The sequence below is a fragment of the Sinocyclocheilus grahami genome, unplaced genomic scaffold (assembly GCF_001515645.1).
Source record: "Sinocyclocheilus grahami isolate Dianchi unplaced genomic scaffold, SAMN03320097.WGS_v1.1 scaffold15.1, whole genome shotgun sequence".
NCBI lineage: Eukaryota > Metazoa > Chordata > Actinopteri > Cypriniformes > Cyprinidae > Sinocyclocheilus > Sinocyclocheilus grahami.
This window is the reverse complement of record NW_015505194.1, coordinates 870,388-896,181: the sequence shown is the minus strand read 5'-3', so window position 1 is coordinate 896,181 and position 25,794 is coordinate 870,388. Positions and strand designations below refer to the sequence as shown.

The 25,794-nt window shown below is 38.1% G+C and overlaps 1 protein-coding gene across 2 annotated transcripts in view; it reads right to left on the bottom strand.

Moving 5' to 3' along the window:
* LOC107601425 (forkhead box protein O3-like) overlaps positions 1-23,599 on the bottom strand; it is a 29,158-nt gene extending 5,559 nt beyond the window's left edge. Inside the window, exons 1-2 of one of the 2 annotated variants that reach the window (XM_016293594.1) lie at positions 23,029-23,599; positions 21,422-22,122 (exon numbers count right to left, since the gene is read on the bottom strand). In XM_016293594.1, the coding sequence (XP_016149080.1) occupies positions 21,422-21,961 (540 nt within the window). In that variant the 5' untranslated portion in view covers positions 21,962-22,122; positions 23,029-23,599. The remainder of the gene's footprint in view (positions 1-21,421; positions 22,123-23,028) is intronic. The other variant, XM_016293604.1, reaches the window with a different exon arrangement.
* Positions 23,600-25,794: the final 2,195 nt, after the last annotated feature.

Here is a 25,794-nt window from a genome sequence, read left to right as displayed (position 1 = left end):
ACAAACCCATTTTAAGAGAGTTTGTGAGGGAAGGTGTACAGGGCACTTGAGCAGTTTGGAAATAAATTGAAACCAGTGTTAATTTTACACCATTTAGATTTAGTTATAATTTCTGTCTTTTCAGAAAATGGACAATATTTATGATTGATTCTTTGATGAAAAGTAAGCAGCATTTATTTGAAAAATCTCTTGTAACATTATGAAGGTCTTTCCTGTCACTTTTGATCAAATTAATGCATCCTTTAAATGTTAATGTATATATTGTACAGCTGATTTACATTGTATAAATATCTCATCTTCATTATTGTTGATGATATAAAAAAGCCTCTCATCAACAAACATTTTCTTTTAGTAATGTCCTTGACTAGATGAACACTATCACTGACACAGCAAAGGTGTAGAGACAGGCAGTTTATGCACAAATGCAAGCACACAAACGCACACACACACACACACACACATACACACATAGGGTCCAAGCACACTGACCCGCACCCTCCCACTCTCGCCTCATCCCATTCCCAGCTGCCTTGACTGCTGGAGAGAGGAAGAGAACATTCCATTCCATCCAACCAAAATGTGCATTTTCCGGCCAGCACAGGACGTCTCTCCTTTTGTGTGTGTACAGCTTATTCCAAAGTGTGAGTGTGAGACAGAGTTTGTATATGAATTGACTGAAAACTGTAGTGGACCGCATGTGGAGCGGGGCTCCAGTTCTCTCTGAAAGTACATTCTGTGTTTTCTGTTCTCCTTCTTCTGTTATTCTTCTGTTCTTTCAGAGGTTCATACCTCCCAGCCAACAATATAAGAGTTTCTCAACACAAATTAAAGTAATTGTGCAGGTCATGCATGACTAACCAGCTAGAAACAATTACATAACTGCATGCAAATCTTAGGGAATGTTTATTCCTTTCCCTCCAGAGTTTTACACAGAACTAATAATTGGAGCGAATGTTTCCAAAACATTACTAGTACAAAGCATTTTAAGCATGTAAGACTACCCAAGTATGTGTGTGTTGTGTGCACATTGCATAATGTGGCATGTTCAAAGACCTTGTTTATTCTAGGACTTTAGATCCAGAGGGTGGTGGCCTTCCCAGCCCACTCTGTTTAGCCAATCACATCGTTCATACACAGGCCCGCACAAACACACACCAGTTGTACAGCTGACCTCACTGTAGCAATGTCATCTGTGCTGTCCAGCAAATGTACACAATCACTCCTAACTTTGATTTCCTCACATTTCGGCTTAGCATTTATAGCTTATAAACATGCTCATTCTGATTCAAGAGCTTGACAACCACTCTCATTAGCATGTCACAGCCACTAACATATGGAGACGTCACAGCAGTGTGCCTGCAGTAATAGTATTAGGTGGCAGGGAGTATCTTAGGACAACATTATCTGTGTCTCGGGTACGGATAGTCCCATTAACAGGCTTGTGTTGTGTGCCAAATAACAGCAAATCCCATCCGTTCAACTCTAAACAATGGAGATGAAAAAGAGAAAAAAAGGAAGGAAGGGTGGTGTTAAATAAAAATAAGAAGGACTTTAAACCCACTTTTTCATTTTTCAAAACTTTCACCATTATAATTATGCTCCAGTTCCTTTAATTTATTTATAAGCCGATGATTTATGTGATGTATATAACAGGGTTAAAGTGAACTAAAACCATAAAAAACAAATTCATTACTAGAAAAAAAAAGTATTTCAGCCAGTTGCATTCAGCATTTCTCATTTTCATTTAGTTGAACTCTTGCTCCACACCCTCTTTGGCATCTCTCTTGGAATACGACTCAACAGATAAACAACACTGAACAGACATCAGCCACACGTGATATTTTTAGCTCCAATTTGGAACACTGTGTCCCTTGATGTCCTAGGTTAACCTGGTCAAATTTATAGAGTAGGGACCTATTTATTCATAAGTCTTCAGCAGACAGGTTTGCTAGTATAAGCTAGATTTCTTTTTCCAAATGTTATAACAGAGGGTGTTTTTTTTCTCAGTAAAGCAATAAAACTAGCTCTCATGCCTCCAACAAATCTGTTCTCAATCATTGCTGTATTTGGTTCTCACTTTATCGTGCCAGGGACCTGTTTGTCTACAAAATGCAAGCAGCATGTATTGAACGAGCAACACGTATTTGGAAGACTACAGCTGCCATATTTACCCCATTACAATGGCAGACAGAGCTTGTATGATTTCAGCGAATAATTGGTTTCAAAGGTTTGCCTCTGTAAAGTTGTCACATGCACAGTATTGCGTGACACTGTTGGGATGATTCAATGATGAATACAGGAAATGTAGAGTAATTTAACAAAGACTCATAATAGAACAGGTTCTCTTTTTACTGTAATAATATTCTCATAATGAATTTGTTCATAGTGGCTGTTGTCATCACATTGCTGTGGCTCTCGAGAGTTGCTGAAAACTTCTTTATCAGTGTTTGGCTCCGTCTCTATGTGAATGTTTGTCGCTCTTATGCACATCTGGACTGGATTAAAAAAAGGCCTATTCTGTTTTATTTTTGTGGGTGTTTGCGTGTTTGAGAATGTGTATTCACTGCGGCTTTTCTAGCTATGATCACAAAGACGGCTCAAGGGGCAAGCCTGTGTTTCATTTGGTTTTACAATTTCATTGTATGCCTACATGAATTTCATGAATTGGTGTTGAAGTGGATTGTTGTTTAAGACCGGGTAATTAGCAATCAAAGCTCACTAATGCTTTGTCCGAAATCACTCACTCATTCACTATTCATTGGGCAGGCCTGTTTTACATTATTTACACATGAGTGAGAGTAAGAAACATGGCGCAATGCAAAAATACAGAGCAGGATGAGTCCCAAATAAGTCAAGATGACAAAGCCCTTATTAAGGGGTGTTGTTAAGCAACATCACAACCTGCACATTATTATAGAATTCTGTGCAGTCACAATATGATTATTGGCTGTTTTACAACAGCTTTAAATGTGACACATCCAATAAAATTTTATCTTTTGGTTTGTGTCTCTCCTTTTAAAACATGAAGTACCTTTCATTGGTGAAATATTTATTTCTCTCTCTCTCACTCGCCATTATTTAAATCCTATATAATTACACCAAATTTTTGTAATATTGTCCACCACTAGTACTGGTGTTACTGAAAATATGAATAAGTAAATTAATTATAATTTTCTATTGCTTTATTTTATTTGTTATCTTTTATTTATTCTTAATTTAATTTTATGAGTAAACAATAATGTTTACTTTAGCAATTTAATCCAAAAAAGTAAATTAAATTACCAAATAATGATTATTCAATATTTATAAAAAATAAATGACTAAATCTGGTTTTATTGATTGATTGATTTTATTTTTTTATTTTTTATCCTTTATTTATTTTTCATATAATCTTATCAGTAAACAATAATGTTTACCTTAGGAATTTAATCCAAAAAAGAAAATTTTATTAAATTACCAAAATAATGATCATTTTATATTTACAAAAATAAATGACTGGTTTTATTTATTGATTTATTAAACAGATTTTACAGAAAGTCTCCTTGCTTTGGATTTGAAATGCGGCACAGTGAATGTACATTGGTTGTTTACCATAAATCTGAGTGCATTATTTATATAAAATATGTATATAACTTTTAAAACTTTTTACTTCAGGATTGCTTTTACTTGATTCATTTTGTTTTTAGTTTCTTGTTCATTTATTAAGTGTTATTCCAGTTTTTTTTCCTCCGGTGTGTTGCTCTGTATTTTGTGTTTTAATTTTCAATGTTGTGCTTGTTTGTGTTGTAAAGCGCTTTGAGAAAGTAATTTTTAAAGGCGCTATACTAAATAAATGTATTATTATTATATTTACAACTGTATAGAAAATGAAATTGTTCACTCAAAATTCACTACAGAGTTGCCGGAATAGAGAGCGATTTCAGATACAGTTTAGGTGTTTTCTGAGCAAACATGGCTGCCCTGAGCTCAACCTTTAACCCACTAAACATCACCACAGGTACTATTAAAACTGACCCCCAGCCTTTATCTACTGACCAGTAGCTAAACTACTGTGTGTGCACGTGTGCCTGTGTGGAAATATGTGTAAAAACTCACATTTTACATATTACGGCAGAGTATGAAGAGCCAGCACCCCACACATATTTTCCTGCAAAAACTAGATAACAACAAAGCAGCACGTCTTTATCACACCTCTACATGCAACACTAGTGAATATCACTGTATGACGATCATTTACAGTAATGCCTGCACCACATGGACGTCTAATTCACGAGGGTCTCAACGGACCTAAAAAAGAGACAAAGAAAGTGACGTTAGAGCAGAGAGTGTGTCACAGGGTTTTCTGCTGTACCAGCCATTCTCACCCCCCCTCCCCTAGTTCCTGCTGCCTTGACTTTTGGGCCGCATGATTTCCTGTTTCTGCTGATGTGACACACACAAACAAAAATACACTCGTTGTTTGCACATGCATGCACGTGCACATTGTATCACACACAAATCTGGATACTAATGCTCGGACTTTAAACAAAATGCTACTACGACCTACTTCTAAGTTATATCACACATGCACGCAGTCAGCAGCTGATAATCTCATGGGAGGTTTACTAAATATCTAAATAATGTAGGAATCCACTCCTCTGGCTCTTTTTCCAGTTCGGTATTTTGCTGTGCTTGCACTTTTACAGCACACTGTTCTGGTTATGCATGCATGTGTTTGAGGGAGATACAGTAGAGGGAAAAAGAGAAAGACGATATCATTGGTTGATGTGGCTTCAGATAAGGTGACAAATTAATGTTCTCTGCGTACACTCTGTAGCATGAAGAGTTAATCTAGATTGCTGTAGTAAGTAATTTTTTATCATTAAAGTGATAGTGCACCTAAAAATTCTATTTTTTGTCAAACAGTTTTTGTCTATACAATGAAAGTTATTGGTTACTGAAAAATCTATGGACAAAAATAAAATAAAATAATAATAAAATGAAACGTTTTATATATATATATATATATATATATATATAGACACACACAAATATTTTCAAAATATTTTCTTTTGTGTTCCACTGAAGATTGAAAGTCATACAGGTTTGGAACAACATAACGCTGAGTAAATGAAAACTACATTTTAATTTATTTTCAAAAAGATTTACACAAAAAGAAAGAGTACTTAAAAATATATTTTAAAATCATGTAATCATATCATTAATCCTAATAAAATCTGTTTTATTCTATAGGTTGCCACAGGGGGGCCACCATGTTAATATCACATGACCGGCTGAATATTATTCTTTTTTTTTTAATCTCAGTAACCCTATTTTATTGGGCACTTTTGCTTTCAGATAAATGAATCATTGCTGACTGTAAATAAAGCATTTTTAGAGTGCATCAGTAACTAAAACATTTATGTCTGCATGATGATGAATCCACACCACTAGATTGGTGACTGCTATCTAGACCACCTTGACATAAACCAAAAATTGCTGACCTCCATAATATTAAAAAGAGCCAAGAGCAGTGCCTGCTAATGTCTTCCTTCAAAATAAACCAGACTGATTAGATGATTAAGGATGGGGTCACTTTGGCTGCGTACGTGTGTTTGGATAAATAGGAGATTATAGTTCTAAACATAGAAATATTGAGACGTGCAAGAATATGCATAACATCCACCTCTCCGCCTCTGTGTTTTTCATTTACTCATTTGCGTTCTCATCTAGAATACACTGTAACCAGAAAAGGCTAAAAGAAAAACTTTTTTCCCCCAAGCCAATCACACACTAGTTGAGTTGAACAAAAACCCCAACAACAACTCAATAAACAAAAACAAACTAACAAGAGCATGTTTTCTTGTGCTCGGTCGGTGGCTGTGTGTCTGGGACACGGCTGGTTTTAACAGCACAGTCCCCTCTCTGTGTAACTGGCTTAGGAGGCTTCGATCTGTCACTTATTCGCTCACCTCCCTTTCTTTCCTCATGTCTCTTTGTTCTGGTTCTCTGAAGCACACCAGGCTTAAGCACATGCTCACTAATGCTGCAGCTCCCCATCATGACGACACATACTGAAATGCACCACACGGACATGTCCTGTGAGCTGTGTCTGTCTATTGATTTTCCCCCTCCCCCTCCACACTTTCTCTCTCGCTCTCACACTTTCTTTTCACAGAGATATATGACAATCCCTTGCACTGTATTCAAGGGGTCAAGATTTGCCTGGTTAGCGTGCTCCACTTAACCCCGTCTGGTAGATGTTGTAACTACACAATCTGCCTGCAAAAAGCATTTCTACTCTCACAGCCATGCAAAAATAGTCAAGTATTCTGACAGAATATATATATTTTATTATCTTTTTCCCTAAATGGGAATGCAAATTGATAGCTCACACTAGGTATTCTAGACCTTCCTGGCAGCAGTCTACTGTACATGTGTAAATAATCACAGTTTTACAGGTGTGGGTAATAAGAATAGGTTTTGACGTAGGAGTCATATCCACTTAGCTGTTGAGTGACATCAGGAGAACATCCTACAGACCTTTGCCCTTAACTTCATTACTATGTCCCAGGTCTGGTCTTGCTCATAGACCTCACTTTCACAACCATCAAGAGCTCTTTCTCCAACTATTTCCTGTTCCAGACCTCATATACACTATGTGCATTGGCCTTAAAAAGTATCTGGGCATTTATGTCATAATAAATATCACCTTGGGACCAGTCTGGTCTAAGTAACTACACTATTTGCAAATAATCACATATTATCAATATTGCAGATAAAAAACAAATTTTTATGGAATTAAATATGGGTCAGGGGCATTATTAAAAATATAATAATAATACTATTTACTGTTATTAACATTATTCATACTATTAGTTGTAGTAATAATATTTTTAATCAATCATGCCCCTTGTAGCCTGTTTTAAAGTGCTACTTAAGTTCACTTAAATGTCCACTTTTTTATTTTAACCATATATATTGTATAATCTGTTTACTGTGATATGCATGTGTTGTGTTAAAACACAGGTCTGAATTATGATGTCTAGGGGCATAATTAGCCCTGAGATTCCAAGGCAAGCCACCTAGAAGGCCGCATCAGGTAAATTCAGCTTATTATGGACTGGAACGCATATCTCCATGGCAGTGGTATCTCTTGAAGGCTGTTAGTGAAGTCCTCTATAATAGATCAGTCTCACAAGTAGGACATTTGTTTTTTTTTAGGGATGCACCGAATGTTCAGCAACCGAAATTATTCGGCTGAAAATAGCAAAAAAAGCCGAATAAGCAAAAAGACAGAATAAATTGTACCGAACAATGATATGACGCGATCAAATAGCAACCAGCGCAGAGTGTAAGGCGCGCACTCTTTATTATGCAGCACACACGTCAGCAGTGTGGAAGCATTTAAACTGTCAGAGAAAGACGCAAAAATCATTACAAGCACCGACAGCAAGAGACTGTTTAGGACTGCATCGCATGTCTTCAATGAGAAGAGGAAGGGGTGATTGTTGCTGGTTACTGTATGATGATTGAAATTGCGAAATGGCCTTAAACAATTAGTAAATAAACTGCAGAACGCTATGTTTTCTAATACACACACGCATTGCATGTATTCTGACAGCACTGCACGAACTCGCAGCAGATCTGCTTGTTAACCAGGGTTCAAAGGGAAAATCTGCGCTGATACAGTCGTCTGTTGCTCAGTCACATTTTTATGAATTTTTACAAGGCATGTGACAATGCGATACGTACAACGTATTCGTAATGAGACTCATTTATAAATCTGTTGCCAACAAAAATAAGCATTGAGGTCTTCCTGCCAATTCCGCCAAAATAAAAGTTGAGAAAAAGCAAGAACTCCTATCAACATTCATAAATGTTAGTATTGTAATTTTACTGTTGTTCTGTAAAATAAAATAAAAAGTAAGACAATAATAATGATAATAATAATTTACAACAGCTCTGTTTTAATACATGTATAATAACATTCACACATAGTGTTCAAATTAGGATCTGTAATATTTTCTAATGTTTTAAAAGAAGTCTCTTCTCAGCAAGGCTGCTTTTAATTGTACAGTAAAAAATAAATACATAAAAATACATGCCTGATTCAAGAAGGGGGTTTGATGGCCAAAAATTATTATTTTACTAACTTATTAATTTAAAAGTTAAATTGTGCTTTGTTGGTATAGTGTCTGCTAGAATGTTAAAAATGTTCAGTGTTAAATATTTTTAAATTGTTGTTTTGTAATTGATTTTTTTTTTCTTTGAAAAGCAAGACAAAACAGTAAAAAGCACATTTTGGCTTTTTAATTTATGCAATGGTGAAATTTTTTTTTGGCAAAATACATGGGGGAAAAAGCTCCGTGTTCGGTATTCGGCCCAGTGTTTAATTTTGTTCGGTTTCGGCTTAGGCCAAAAATTTTCATTTCGGTGTATCCCTAGTTTTTTCCCCCCTCCTTTCTCCCTTCTGCCATTTTGACTGGCTGACTCTTATAAAGGGCTTTTCTCTAGTGGAACCCAGAACAAAAGCCTTCCAGTAACAACTCATCTACTGCACTGAACTTTCTGGCACGGCTCCAACGCATTCACACACTCTCCAGCAAATTGAACTCCCTCCAGAATCATTACACACGCACACTCATAGTTGAACTGGGCCTCTCTCTAGAATTAAAAGAAAGCTTTGGAACTCCATATAATCAAGACATACGTGAGTGAGCACATAGCACTGGTTTCCATCCACTAAAGAACACTGATACACGAGCAGGGTGCCAATCCAGAGGCTCAATCTCACCATGAAACCACTTTTGAAAGAGGTCTGCGCAGTAATCCCTCCAGAAACGTAGAGAGAAAGGGGGGTAGGAGGGGCAAAAAGTGCTGTTCTTCAGTTGAGGACTGGAGAGCACAGCTCTGATACAACTTGAAAAACCTGAATAGCAGCCGTCCTTCTGACATATACTGTACATGTACACCCATGCGCACACACACACACACACACACTTCTACTCAACCATCTCCATCCTCCCTGAAATAAAAATACCTATATTTATTAAATGTCCTAAATGGATTTAAACTGACCTCTGACACAAATGACATAATAGAAGCAGTGCACAGTTGTTACAAGCCTGCTCATGCATATGTCTTTAAAAATAGCTTTGCTTTCCTTGCATCAAAAATGCTAATGCATTCACCCACAGCAGTGACTTAGGCCATAATCTGTTGATTTAAATAGTCATCAGAAAAGAGAAGTAAGGTTATGTTCTATTTTTATTTGCAGACATGCAGAAGTAGCTGTCAGATCACGAGACGAGACAAAAAACCTAGAGGTGTGAAGGATGTTTACTCTTGGGTTCCTCTTCACCCATCTGCTTACAGAGTCCAAAATAACTGAATAATGCGTGTGTACTCTTAAGGTGTGGCTGTCAGCTGATGATTTTTTTTTTTTTACTCTCTACTTGTGTTTCAAGGTGTCAACAAAACTCCTGTGTAAACACTGGATTTTCTGCCACAAAGGTTATAAGTTCCTGACTGCCGTTTAAAACAAAAAAAATTAAAAAAAAGATGGATGGATGCCTAGGACAGACAGACAGACAAAAGACAGCTAGATTCTGTATTCAGTAAGGCAAGGTAGCCTGTATATAGTGTGTAAAAAGTAATCACATATTTCTGCTAAAAGTGTGTGTCTAGACAGACTGTTGAGCTTTGCATGTGGGCTGTATGAAATCTGGGTAAGTACCTTGTGCATTCAATCTGCCCAACAACAGTGATTCATAATTCATTGAAGTGTAGATTGTGCCCACTAGGCTTTTAGTAATTTTGTATTTGGGTTTGTGCGCATGTTTAAGTGTGTGCGAGCTGGTTCACTGTAAAAATGCACAGACGGAGACACTCACCATCTCTGTCTAGACATCCAGCGTCTGGAGATACAAGAGAGTTGATGTTTTTGCCTGTGCCAGGTTGCCTAGCACGTGTGTGTGCAGTGGGAGCTTTTTAGATGGGATAGTTATTCACTGTGGGTAAGCTTAGCAGCTCAACAGACTTTCGGTGCTTTTTGTAGCACGCCTTAGGGACTCGAGCTAAATTCCTGGCCGTGCCAGAGGGAAGTGCTTTAGAAGTGCATGGGGCACTTTCAGGGCACAGTTGTTAAAGACAAATTCAGAAGTATAGTTTTGGACAACACTCAAAGCCTGCTTCTCCCCTCATTCCCTGGCATCACTCTCATTTTCACTGTAAATCCACTTCCTTCGAAAACACCACAGCTTTCCAAGGTCTGTTTAGGTTGCCAGTGGTACATCTAATTTAAAAAGAGCAAGAACCACTAAATGAGACCGATTGATGCTTGCATCCTTGTGTATTTTTATGTAGTGGTTTGGGCAAAGTTGGTTCAGAGGTTGTGTCATAGTAATCAGCCATTGTTGACATCTTCTATGGAAACAATATTCATTTTACAAGATTAAAAGAGTATCTGTGGCCACGAAGTGCAAATCTGTTTGGCTTTACATTCAGAAAAGTTGTTCCAAATGTTTGTCACCAATCTGAGACTAAACACTTATGCGTTTAGTGCCGTTAATGCACATACTGCATAGAAAAGGGCTCACAGTCTACTCCTCCTTCTGTCCTCTCCTTCACTCCCTCCCCCTCCGCCCTTTTCTCTAACTCTGAAAGAGAGAGCTGGAGGACTGCCAGAGTACGCGACTGCACGGTACACACACACACACACATGAACACACCATGCAGCACAGCTACACACTGACCTACATATGCTTTCACTGCGCTGATTGAGTGCCCCACTGAACTTTCCAGCCAATCGCAGACGGGGAGGAGTGCAAGTAAGCCAATAACAAAGCAAAAAAGAAAAAAGAAATCTGCTCACCAAGAATGGAAATTATATGTGTAAATGACGGGGTACCTGACTGATGTTAAATTTGCCTGTTCAACACTAAGAAGAAACCTCAGTGGACCATGAAGAGGGTAGTGTTGGCCAATCAAATATACACTCCGTGTACCCTAACACACACAAAGAAACATGAACTCCTGGATAAACTTACACGCACCCGCAAACATTCAACAAAAACTAAAACAGGGTCATCAGGAGGTCATATAAAAGAGCAGCGATTCCCAACCAAAGGACTACTTGGAAAAGGTACATGAAAACAAACACACCAGAAAATATATTTTAAATATTTACATTTATTTTATTACAAATATTTATTTTATTTTTAATTTAAGTATATTTTATAAATGTAAATAATAATCTTGATAAATCAGATGTTTAGCCTAAAAAAGCAAATAAATAAATATCTTGTGTGCAAGATTATAAATTGAAGTGAATGACACTATTGTTACATATTATTACCGTGTTCAATTTCTACAATATTTTTTAAATGTAATTTATTCCTTACTCCAGTCTTCAGTGTCACATGACCCTTCAGAAATAATTCTAATATGTTAATAAAACTTTTATTATTGTAAAAGTTGAAAACAGTTGTGATACCTAATTTTATTTATTTTTGTGGAAACCATGATATTCTGTTCAGGATTCTTGGATTAATATAAAGTTTAAAATAACAGAATTTATTTGAAAATGGAAGTTTTTTGTAATAATGTAAAAGTCTAAAGTATATTTAACAAATTAAAATAACTAATTGTTTTAAGTGTAAGTGAACTGTGTGTGCAAGATCATACATTTTTAAATCATTAAAATGTTTTGTTTCTTTTCTCTTCTTTCTATTCTTTTTCGTTTATGTATTCTTACAGGAGGCTGTCAGAATACATAAGATAAAAAGGTTGGAAAACACTGTCATCCTCCTGACATCCTCAAAGACTCATCCTGGCCAGCAACTGGTAGAAAATCAAAGCTCTTTCTTCATCCTTATATTTATCTTGGCTGTTTTTATCTGCCTTTACTCTTCCCCTGACTCTCTCCATCTGTTTTTCTTTTTCGTGGTGTAATTTCTCTCTTCACTAAGCAATCTGGTGTGATGCATGGTGTGATAGTGAAGCTGATGTAACCACACAGTAGATTACACTGTGATCCTTAGTTTAATCTCCACTCGCTCTCTACGCACACACTGTATGTATACATACATACATTGCACACTAAGTCAGCTCATATGACCAGCCACCTGACTAAGCCTCAAGTTTAGAGACTAATCCTCACACTGCACATCACACCACTGAGAAATTGTCTTTACTACGCATACTGTACACAACATGCCTATAAAAACCAATAAAGTCAAAATAACAATAAGATATTAACCAGAGGTTGAAAGCGTATTCAGATGAACACTACAACTCAGCATAACACTGCATGTCAGAAAGCCTGGCTGTTCCAAGCCTTTGTGTTCTCCTGGAAAATCCTTGGATCCCACTGCACAGCTGCAGGAAGAGGGGAAAAAAATAGAAGGGAGCAAAACGCTGGGTGGAAGAAAAGGAAAAGTAAAACAAACAGGGGGAAGAAGTGGGGAGAGGAGAGACAGGAAAGGCACACTAACCCATATTTACCAAGCAGCACTGAGAGGGAAGAAAATCTGTGGGGAAAGGCAACGACTTTAGACCAACCACTCAGACCAATAATGCACACACTATCATGTTTGGCACTGATATTGCGAACGCTAACACACATCAGCGTCAAATTCTCACTCGCATATGTGCAAATCAATCAGTCAAAAAGCCCTTTCACTTGAGAGCTGATGTCATTCCCAGCTAGATCATCAGCAATCCTCTCCCAATGGGCCAATCTCTATCTATCCGTCTGTCTCTACTTCTCTGTTTGCTTTTCCCTTTCTTTTTTAATGTAGCTTTAATGGAAAGAGTGCACAATGTGGGTAGTGTACGACTTCACATTAATTAAAAATCATTTTAGTATTGTTTTTTCCAAGATTTTAAGACATTGTACTTCACTTTACAAATACCGAACCTTGACAAAACCCACTGCTTTTTACACTACAACACCACAGCGACCAGAGTTGTTATTGTACGGTTTTACTGCATCCAAGTACCACAATCAGTGTGGTTATTTTATTCTCTCTTGGACCTATGGAAATAAACACACAACATTCAGCGAGAAGCAAACATAAACCACTCATATGTGCAACTGTATATCCTCTACAATGCCAGTGTTTCAGCAGACTGGGATCTCTCCATACACAGCTTTCATACAGTGTTGTATAATGAGCTGTTTGTATTCAAACAACGTTGATACTGTATGTTTCCCTCAAGGTCTATACACAACACAGGAGAGTGTAACCTCGCACCCCACACCCACCCGTTCACAGTAATATGAGAGAAAGAGAAGGAGGCAAACTTAGATTTAAAAAAAGAAGGAAGAGAGAGAAGGCGAGGGGCCCCTTTTTCTGGTACCCCATGTAACCCTTATTGGGCCTCTACACAGAGAGAAATAAAAATCAGAAACAGAGAAGGACACTGTAGAACCACAGACACAGACAAGTTTAGTGGCTCCTTTCAGTGATAATAATAATAATTGTGTGTATATAAATACACACACACACACATACAGTATACAAATAGGCTGCAATGTGGGAGGTACATTACTGCATATGGTCACTCATGCGGACATGCTTTCATCCACACATAAAAGAAAAGCTCTATCTTTGAAGCATATGAGCAAGGAAATGCATACTGTTCCCAGAAAAGGGGTGTGTGTGTATGTCTGTGTCCATTTGCTTGTGTGCATGTCAAAAGCATCAACACTCACTACGGGAAGGAGAGAAACAAGGAGAAACAGGCTCAGGGCCTCATATCTACTCCTTAAAAACAAAGGAGGTGTCGTAGAGGGTATATGAATATACTGCAGAATGTGTAAACTCTGTGAACCCTGCATGCTTGGTTTGCGGGATTCAGAGAGCGTGACTGTTTGCGAGTGCAATCAATGAGGAGCATGTTTGCTCATTAAACACTGTGACCCACCATGCCATTGAAGCAAACTATTACTATGCACTTCAGTTCAAAAGTTTGGGGTCAGTAAGATTTTTTTAAATGTTTTTGTCTCTTAAGCTCACCAAGGCTGCATGTATTTGATCAAAAATACAGTGAAAATAGTAAAATTGTGAAATTTTATTACAATTTAAAATAACTGTTGTCTATTTTAATATATTTTAAAATGCAATTTATTCCTGTGATGCCAAAAATGGATTTTCAGTGTTGCGATATGCTGATTTGGTGATCAAGACACATTTCTTATTATTGTCATCAGTTGAAAACAGGTGTGCTGCTTAATATTTTTTTGGAAACCATGCTAGATTTTTTTTCAGGATTCTAAGTTCTTGAAAACAGCATTTATTTGAAATAGAAATCATTTCTAATATTATAGATGTCTTTACCTTCACTGTGTTTGATCATTTATTGAAGTATTAATTTGTTTTAAAAAATCTTGTCGTCAAACTTTTGAAAGATAGTGTAGCAACTTCTTTAATCAAATCATACGTTATTTTATATAAAGTTTATTAGTACTGTACATTTTTGTGCCAAGAACATCATCATTTTGTTTGACCATTTATCACCCTCTCAACCCCTTTAACCACTTTGTTGCTGCTGTGCTTAGAAAGAGAAGATTCAACCAAATAGGAAAATGTTGTCATCATTTATTCACCCTTAAGTCAATGCAAACTTGTAACAGCATTTTCCTTTGATCAGAACACCCTTTATCAGGTAGTAACAGTGAGATTCCAAAATTATTCTTGGGAACTAATTCTGTGTAAAGATTCACCTTAAAAGCTCAACTAAAATGCTGCATGTCTGCCACATCAGAGTGACTGTTGTCAGTCACTGTGTGTCAAATTTCAAATGTGTGATGCATTGTGATTCATTTGTGAATGTGTAAATTATTAAATATACAATCAACAAAATGATTAATAATTCATTTCAAATCTTTATTACAATTTTTGTAGACCAATCCAAAATTGTTTCAGAAGAATCACAATGTATCAGTGAATCAGTTTCTCCTACCATCCATAACATTTATAGTGTATTGGACCTACTGTAGACTGACGAGGTTAAATCTTACAGTCATTTTTTTACAGAGAGGGATTGACTGGCATCACATGACTTTTTTGAGAATGTGCAATGCAAAGGAAGAACAAATGCAGACAAACACAGACAAACAGTGAGAGCAGCGAGGAAGACGTACACGAGATACCCAGGAGCTGTAGAGCGATTTCATGCCCCCATAAACACTGCAGCACAAATAGAAGTATAGAGAGAGAGGGATGGGGGAGGAGGGCAGACAAAGGTAAATGGAACAAAACTAAGCAAATCTAACTAAAAATGCAGGCAGTGTTAGAGATTAGAGCAGCTGCCTTCAAATTTGTGCCAAAAGGCATGTGCCACATTACTTTAGCCCAAAATGTTCCTGATATACTGCTTCCTCACTCTGACTGAGCTGGCTGATAACAAACTGCTTATGTGTCCAGCAGCTGGAACCTGCTAAGTCAGAGCTTCGGCCCCAATCAGCTTGATCCACTGGCCTCCACTGACATCCATATCACCAGAGCTGACCCCAGGGCAGGTTAAAGACAGGTGTGTAAACACTGAAGGTGCAGTGAAAAGAGATAAGCCTCCGCTGATAGTGTGCAAGGCAATGGACTCTTAAAACAGATAACGGGCATGTGCCGATGACCTCACCACCTGTAGAACATCTGATTGGCCTGTTATTTAGAACACACTGTATTGATAAGAGGTGTTGGTTTGGCGCTGTGTCACAAACTGTACTGTTATGACATCAGTTCTTGGAAAGAGACATTCAGATTGAGAAACATTCAGACAAAGAGATACTTAGTGAGCAATCTAAAGACCATGATGAGGAAAAAAATCCCTACAAGTTTTAGGTGGAAATCCTAGAAAGCCACTGACCTGCACAGTTTAGCTCCAACCCCAATTAAAAAAACAACTGTTTTCTATTTTAATATATTTTAAAATGTAATTTATTCCTTTGATGGTAATGCTAAATTTTCAGCAGCCGTTACTCCAGTCTGTAATGTCACATGATCCTTCAGAAACCATTCTTATATGTTGATTTGGTGCTCAAGAAACATTTCTCATTAAGTGTTCTGCAAAATAGTCTTGTGGAAACTGTGATCAATTTGTCAGGATTATTTTCAGCATTTATTTGAAAATAGAAATCTTGTAAAAATGTAAATGTCTTTAAATGTCACTTTTCAATTGAATGCATTCTTGCTGAATAAATGTATTAATAAAAAAAAACATCTTACTGACCCCAAACTTTATTACATTAGTGTACATAGTATCGGTGATGCTGACTAATTTGTTGTTCAATTAATTGTACCCACAGAAGTACATACGAGTATAAATATATATATATATTTACTGCTCAGAATGTCATAGTACATACAAGCAATTAAGAGAGATATTTCTCTAAATGTGTTTTTAAAAATCTAGCTTTTTTTGCCCCCAGTTTTCAAAATAACTCAGCATTTTATGCAAAAATACAGCAAAGCGTGACAATTACAGGCAATCAAAGATAATTTGATGTTTAATAAACAACTATGCAGTATAGTTTTGGACAAATTAGATTTTACAGTGGAAGCTACTCTGTGATTTTTGCAGTTACAGGATCAAATGTGAAGATAAATTAAATCCTTCAACTTGGCATCTGATCAAACATGTAGCTCTGTAAAGTTACCTAGACTTCTGACTAAGTGTCAGGTGTCATATAGCCTACTTATTGGTCCCATAAAAATGTTGCCCTGGGTTCCACTGATTTAAGTTATGGCTCTGTCAGATACAAAAGCCAACATAAATTTGACTACCAAATTCACTACGTCCATGTGGCCTCTGGTGTTATGTCACAGAAAATTTATTTGCTTAGTCAAGGAGGTTTTGAAAGCCTTACATCATCACAGACCCATATTTAAACACCTGCTCCACAATCGAAGCACAGGAACTGCCAGACTCAATCTACCATAATCTGGGTTAATCAATGCAATCTTTTGTCTAAACAAATGTCGACACATGCATACCCACATATGAGCACCAAAATAGACCCTCTGCGTCACCACAAGCAGGCTAATAATCGCCCACTCCTGTCTGACAGTTTTTCTCTGTTATCTCTCAAAGGGCTGATATATGAGATTGTCACGGAGTATGTATTTCCCTAAAACTGTCATTTCCCTCTGTTCACTGCAATAATCACTCTCTACAAAGCCACATCTCTTCATTACTGCTCGCTTTGTCTGGCCAAAAGCTCCTGACATAGAAATCTAGCTTTATTGTACTTAATTAAAGTTTAAACGGGAACTATTTTTCTGCACCGTGATGGGCAGACATACGTAATTGGAAATGACGGGTTGGGAAGAAAACAAATGAAAATTTCAAAAGCCTCAGGTCAGAGCTGCAAGCAAGCACACCTTTAGAAAACTGAGCGGGTATATTAGGAGCATGGAAAAGGTGGGAAGAAGCACAGGCTGAACTAGAAATACATTCAAATGTCTTTACCGCAGCATATCTGCTTCTGACATGCTGCTGTAGATGCTGTCCCATCAGGAAGTCTGTGTTTTAATCAAATGTTTTAAAATATGAAAATGTCTGCTGGGTGAGGGGGGGGGGGGTGCATATGTACGAGGCTGCTGGGGGAGGGGGGGGGGGGTGCATATGTACGAATTACAGCAAGTGATGCCGGTTGAGCATAAAATACAAGTGCTTAAAGCTTGTGTGCGGGATGTAAATTTCATCATCAGCACAGCCAGATTTTTCTAACTGTACGTAATCCTTCTGCTGTCACCCACTTACAAAAAAACTGTGCAAAAACAGCCTGTTATACTGCATGATATTGGAAACTTGTATTTGTTATCATATTATTTTAATGATAATTTATTATTTTAATTATCATAATCAGAAATACACTGGTTTGTAGCACAAATAGTTTTATTGCGCCCCTTCGTTCAATTAAATTGATAATCGTTCAAGAAAATAGCTTAATTCTGTGTTTCAACGTAAGGTGGATGCTTTAGTGTAACCATAGCAAAACATCTATGACCCCAGTGACCCTCACTTCAAGACCTCTCATGCATCTAAACATGACCAGGCATGTATAAAAGCACAAAACAGTGACTGTACCTGAATTAACAGTCATAGCCACTGCAATATCTGCACACACCTCCCACACATTTTCTCAGCACTTTTAAATTCTTTGAAGTTAGCATGAAATGAACATTCACCCTACCTATTTTTCTAAATTAATATTATAGATCTCATTGTGAACAATTAATCTGTGCATGTTTCATTTATTTATTTATTGTTTGGCAACATATGCAGGACTTCTCCAATCATTTCATCCACTCAAACCCGTTCTGACAAGCTTGCGTTCACCTGCCTCCAATTTTAGGTACAACACCCACGTCTCAAAATCCAATCAACAACAGATGGATAAAAGCACATGCATAAAACTCCCCACCCCACACTTTTTATTTTTTGATAATCCATTACTCTCTGATGTACGTCACAATATGGAAGAAAAGATACGTCGCTAATTCCATTTCATCAAGACGAGATACAGATATTATGTACAGCACTAAAGGAGTGCAATTTTGCATGTATTATGCGCATATATAATATTAATGTTGTATTTGTTTACCCCTCCCTCTTGACAATAAACAGATTACAGGAAAAACCTCAAGTAGTGCACCTACATCCTGGAACTTTGCAGAGTGAAATTCGCAGAATACAGACCCTCTGGAGGGTGACCGGATCGCTTTCATCACTGTGACTGAAAGATTTCAATTGGGCCTAGTGTGGCAGCTCAGCATATTAAGTGTTCCAGGAACAATTATGGTGCAACACAATATAGTAGTAGCTTGTTCTTTTTAAGTTACATAATCTGATTATATTTCAGATGTGAGATAAACAGCAGGGTTACGCAAGGTAATAACATAGCAAAGAGGATAGAGACGAGTGTGTGTGGTGGACACGAGATTACAAGATTAAAAGCAGTGAGCAGGCAAATCTGCATGTGTGTGTGTGAGAGAGATCCTCAAGAGATGTCTCTTAAAAATGTATAAAATTACCCAAATTAATGCTTGAAGCACTGAATAATTTAAAGGCTGAATTTTAAGAGTAAAGTACATCATTTGGCACTAGAGGAATGATCTGTCTCTGCTGGAGCTCATTATGAATGATAAATCAATAAAATCTCATCACTTGTACACCTGCAAAAGAGAAACCTTTTCAAAAACTTTCAAGACATCACAATCACACTCCGCCCGATTGTATAACCAGATCATTAAATAAAGACACAGCATTATCCAGTAACATTCAGTCCAGAGAGTAGGAAGAAGGTGCTGTAATGTCATCTATGCTATAACAGTCACTCTCTCTCTCTCTCTCTCTCTCTCTCTCTCTCCTGCAGTCACAACAGTATGTTCAACAGAAACAAAGGAACGCCTTTATGAGATCACATGTCATCCAAACCCTCTCATTAAAGCAGAGAGGACCAGTGACCTGGTAGCCATAGTGATGCAGCTTATCATTTTTGCACCTGTACTTGGTCACTGCCGCCTTTTGTGTCTGGATAAGACATCTTAGGCCTACTTATGTTTTGTTGCTCTTTCTGTTTCTTAATTTAACTCCTTTTCTATTCTTAATTAGCAAGGAAACTGGCCTTTCTTGCCGGTTTTGCAAACATTTTACTGTAAAATGCAATATTGACAATACCTGAAATACTTCAGAGGGTCGTGGTGGGTCTCAATGCTGATGTTTTCATCCTTCAAGAATCCTTCAAGGGGTTAGGTGAAGTAGTTTTATCGGAATGTTGAGATATTCTGAGGTTGTGTTAAAACCGGCACCTACACTCCGTACACACAGATCTGCTCCAAGTTTTAAGATGTTTGCTGGAATGTGTGTCATATTTACAGCTCAAGGTATCACATGAGCAAAGTGCAGTGGAACATGTTTAAGACATTTTTCCACATATCAGAAATGGCAGCAGGCACTAGACTACTGGTTCTAATAGAGGCCAGGGGAGGTGTGTTTATTTGTGTAAACTCATGCTAGAATTGTGGTTATAGTATTTGATCATAAAAAAAAGTTTCACTGACAGGTAATGTTTTGCATAGCAGTTTGAGAAACATGATCGTGCACATACACGGTCCTGAATGCTAGACGAGTCGGTGTGCAAACAGTTCCACGCTGAGCTGGATTCCACATAGTTTGCCGTTGCCACAGACCTGGCAGTAACTCTCCTTTCACTATTATAATTCATGGCTATTTACGGCCAGTGAGACAGGCAAGTGGGGCCTCCTACCGCAAACTCAGCCCTTGACCTTGCACCCACAACCCCACCATATACCCCCTCCCCCAACCCGCCCTGGCTCTGTAAGTGAAAGGCCCATATGTCTTGTGCTGGCTTCGGCCCATGGCCATGACATTCCCTTTGAAGGCAGTCCTGCATGCTGACTGCTAAGAAGAAGTTCGTGCCATTCTGAGTTGTTACACAATTCCTAATGTCATTCAACACCTACATAAACAGTCTGGGCAGCTTCTAGAGCGGGTACATTTACCGTACCAAGTTTTATGTAAGCCGTGCTACATGGATATGAACATAAAGGCATTTAGATACATGGACATTTCTTAGGCTTGGCTCTGATGATATAGTATTTGTGGCTATTAAGCATTATCACAAGACAAAGTCCATCTAAACTAACTTGAGCAAATTGTTTTGTCACAATTTTTCCATACTGATCATGCCTAATTTGCTGTTTATTTTTATGCTATTGTCCAAATAGTTTGTTTATAGGAGACGTCACTGAGCTTGCTGCACCGTTGAGTCATGCGCACGTGAACCCTTGCAACCATTCCAGTTTTCAGTGTGAGTGAGTAAGCGTGGCCAAACATGCCAGAACGTGTATTTCTTGTTGTGATACAGAATGAAAATGCCGCACGGAATAAAAGAGACACTTGCCCATCTTATGACATGCATTATTTAGCACAGTGGATCTCATCCTTGTTCCTGAAGGGGCCCTCCAACAGTACACATGTTGGATGTCTGCTTAAAGTGGTAGTCTGCCCAAAAATTACTTTCCCTCATGTCATTCCAAACCTACATGACTTTCTTTCTTCTGTAAAACACAAAAGAAAATATTCTGATGAATGTAGGCAACCAAATGGTTTGGGGTCTCATTGGCTTCCATAATATGGACAAAAATAAATGCTATGGAAGTCAATGGGACCCAAATCTGTTTGGTTACCAACATTCTGCAAAAGATCTTCTTTTTTGTTCCAAAGAAGAAAGAAAGTCATACAGGCTTGGAATGACATGAGAGTTAGTAAATGATGACAGAATATCCCTTCTATATCGATTCATATCTGATTAAACTCATCAGCTCATTAGCAGAGACATCTAAAATGTGTAGTGTGTGGTGGCCTTCAGGAACGCAGTTGGGAAGCACTGCTCGAGTGAAGCGCTTACCTTCCAACCAGCTGAACTGTTGGTGTCGCCTTTGTCTTTAAAGTATGGGACGCTTCTGACCATCCAGTCGTAGATCTGGGACAGTGTCAGTCTCTTGTCTGGGGTGCTCTCTATGGCTTTTGTGATAAGGTCTGCGTAGGACAGGTTGCCCCATGCGTTCCTCCTTGAAGATGACTTCCGGGGAGTTTGCTGTTGGCTGCTCTGACCGCTTGCCCCCGGACTCGTCGTGGTCGCAGAAGTGGGCTGAGAAGAAAGTGGGGAGCCTGTGTTCTCCTGACCGCTAGTGGAATGCAGTTCCTCAGTCAGGCTTGGGCTGCCATTGTCCTCTCCTTCACCCACACTGTTGGCACTGATTGCCATAGCTTTGTCATCCTCATCATCTTCTTCCTCTGGGATTATGTCAGTGTCGTTGGAAGCAGGCTTTGCTGAGCTGGACTCTGGCAGTGGCCAAGTGCATGATCTCGGCCGTTTCTGTGGCTCAAAATCCGGATCGATGGCTACCTCCAGAGAGGACAGTGGCTCCAGGGTTGTCTCTGCCATTGCCTCTACCAGCCTTCTCTGATGCTCAGTCTTGATCAATGATAAACAGGCAGTGGGAAGCGGTCACAGTCACATTCCATGAATGCACCTAAATATCTAAATGGTGCTTAAATGCTTCTTGAGCCACTAGTGCAAATCTGAATGATAATTAACACCCCTCCCTGTGTTTCAGAAAGACAAAAATACAATATACAAATTATATGCAACTGTGCATTTTATATATATATATGTGTGTGTGTGTGTGTGTGTGTGTGTGTGTATCACATTACATTATAGAAAGCGAGAGAGAGATTATGCACTTTAAATTTAACATTTTGCCATCCAAATGAGGCAAATTTAAGCTACTATTTCAACAGTATAATTAAATGTATAATTTTTCGATGTGTCTAATGAATCAGTGAAAATTAAAGGCTTCTGGAAATGCGGGGTACGCCCAACACTCACGTGAAGGTATAAACAAAGATTAGCGTGTATACTGTACGCAAAGTGCTCCGCTTATATTTTAATTTAACACTTGCTTGATGGCACATCTTCTTGCTCGTTACACTTTCATAATGACACACTCTGACTCTGACTTATTCGTATTCCAGTGGAGATGACCGCACGAATGAGATATGAAACCACACTGAAGAATATAGGACTTAAATATATTGCTATTCCATAACAATATTCAGTATTATTCAATATTAATAATATGATAGCTGGCTGGATTCCGAGAAACAACAGCGTGAATGCAAAGTGCACCAATAAGAGAAACATTTCAAATAGCCTATCTGTAATGTTTAAAATTCACGTAAGTCTACAAATATTAGCTATATTTTCAACGTTTTCAAAGCCTAATTAGCTAAACTGATTTATGTGATTCCAAACCAAATTAAATAACTTCTTAAGGTGTATTTGCACACACTGCGCACTTAAATCACAACTGTCAGCCAAAATGTTGTGACAGCACAACTATTGTACCTAATGTAAATAAATCCAGTACATTAATATGAGCGTGTGTGTGTGTGTGTATACACACACATGCACGAGTATACATTATAATATTAGAATGCATAATGCAATACCTCAACACGCACCATTCAGCCAGAGCCGTTTCTCTTCTCTGTGTCGCACTCCAGTCACTTGGTGCACTGATGTAATACAACTATATCTCTCCAGCGCACTTCGCCAGAAGCCACGGACAAAGCGCCACAACGTCACTGCACACAACCATCACAAGCAGAAAGTCGCTGTAGTGACAAAAGAACTGAACTGTCAGAGCCACTGCACATTCTGTGTCAGATCAAGACAACTACAATAACAAGGAAAAAAACTACGCGTGCTCGTATACTGTATTGATCATTTTGTGCTATTTGCCAGTTTGACCCCTATGTCCCTTCGCATTCCTAAGACTCTTTAACAATTAAAGGTAACGTTAGAGACGCAACTATCGCTTAATGACTGTCTTGTTAGAGCGCGCACCGGTGCCTCGGTGTCACGAACGATACATTGCAATAATTCCAATCCAGAAAGCCCTTTCTCTCTCTCTGCACCTATCTATCTAAAGGCACAGAAGGACTATCTACTCTAATCGTCTGTCAGCACTCAAGCCAGCTCAATTTAGGACTGAGTGACTGGAGAAGGGCGAGAAGAGAATCGTAGCCTCTTCCGCTGACAGGGACCTGCCCCCTAGATTCCGCCTGTGGGATCGCCTCTTAAAGGGCCACTGCTCCCCATCACAGCTGCTCAACAGGCGAGAAGACATGTTCAAACAAGTCACTCCAAGCACCGAGAGCCCATATCAGTTTATCGGATTTCCAAATATAGATTCAGTTTGAGAAGTTGTAGTTCAGACATGCAAACAACATTATCTGGGCATATTATCTGGAATGTGCTGTAGATTAGAGACAAGACTTTCAGGTAACACAAGTAGACAGAATTAGCCAGTACATCATTAAGGGAGCCAGTAGTACAGTGTTGAGGGAGTTAGTGTGACAAATTTGGTTATAATCAGATGCCTGATAAGTAATATCTTAAAGGAATAGTTCACCATAAATGTTGTCACTTTCTCCACTGTTCCAACACAGTATTACTTTCTTGAAAACATGTTCTTTGTGAAGCATGTCCTTATGGTGGTTTGAAATGAAAATGCACCCAATTTTGTAAATACATGTTACAGATCTTTTTTTTTTTTACCTTGTAATTAATAATCAGAATGTCATAACTGGAATTTCCGGGGAAACACCACTCTTCTCTCTGGTGAATTATGCAGGTTTTCTCCAATCATTTGGTCTGCTTAAACTCGCCCGTAAAAAAACGTTTCATCTGACTCCATTTTTTGAATGCAGTGCCCACATCTCAAAATCCAATCAACAAATGACAGATTTTTTTACGTCACAATATGGAATAATAGATTTGTTGCCATTTCGTTTCATCACAGTTTTAAATCCCTAAGTTGTATAAAAAAAGAGAAAAAAAGTAATAGAACAATAAAAGTAGCCGATATCGGTAAGCAAGTTTTTTGGAAGGCATAAAGTGTTTTTGTTGTTTTGTGAAGAACAGACTGAAATTGAAGTCATGAAATTGAAATAAAATAACATTCACAAGCATGTCTTTAACATACTACAATCAGTCCCATTATCGGCAAGAATCAATGGAGTTTGTCATCCATGTCATCAAACCCTGAGTGATACATTCAAAGGCAACTTAACTGAACACATAACCACAAATTATATTTCAGAACTATAGCAAAAGCAGAGTTCAGCTCCAAAATTGTATTTTCACAATACTTGAAACAGACTGCATGGGTCTCAGAGAGTCACTGCGTGAGTTTTTTTGTTTTTTTGGGGGATCTTGGAATTTAAAATCACAATCCACTTTCAATGTGTGTACAATTGCCCATTCTCCCCCCAAAAAGAAAATAATGGGGGTTTGTAAATATTATTTTAATGGAAGTTTTCCTTTAAATATTCAAAAATGTCTGGTAATGATTTTTTTTTTACTTGCTCTGGGGCCACTGACAAATGTTGAGGCATGCCTTGTATTTACCTTCCGCTGGCACTTTAATCCCTGCGTGAAGTCGTCCTTCCTGACACGCCCCCTGCTGCCAGCCTCGTTTTATTCAAACACATGACGTAATCCATAATAAAGAAATGTGCTCCTCCAGTACAGTGACGTCTTATCAAAACACGAGCACGTCTTTGTTCCTGCTGAGATGCGTACTTTCTCGGGCGCGGTGAACCCCACGATGTTTGTGAAGGAATGCGCGCTCTTCTTCCACGTGATATTAATCGAGATACAAGCTGAGATTAATAATGACATTTATGCAGGTTCAGAGTCTGAAATACATGTGAAAACATACAGAACTCATTACATAATCGCACGGTTTGTGTAGGATATTAAAAGTGGTGCCATGCTGTGATACTATTGTATGGCCAACAACAATTGGTACTAAAGGCTGTTTTCTTATTCAGTCACTAAAGATTTAACACCGTTGTTTGCTCCTCTATTCACTCCTTATCTTTTCAAAAATCAGCCCTCCCCCCCCTTCTGTCTCCCTTTCCTTTGTTCCTAACCCTTCTTGGATGGAAAAGTCTGCAGGTGACCTCTACAATAACTGTAGACACTAGCTTTAGTAAATGTCTAAATGTTTCCTCAGTACATGAGACACTATGTTTCCAGTATTGTCCATGTAGATTACACATATTATGTGTAAAATGATAGTCGATATGATGTGTTGCTCCAAGGTCTCTTGTGGGACATGTATTTATGATACTTATTTTCCTTTAGCCTGTATAAATGTTTGTTCAGTATCCCTGAGCATATGGTAATAGATGTATTGTACAGATTTG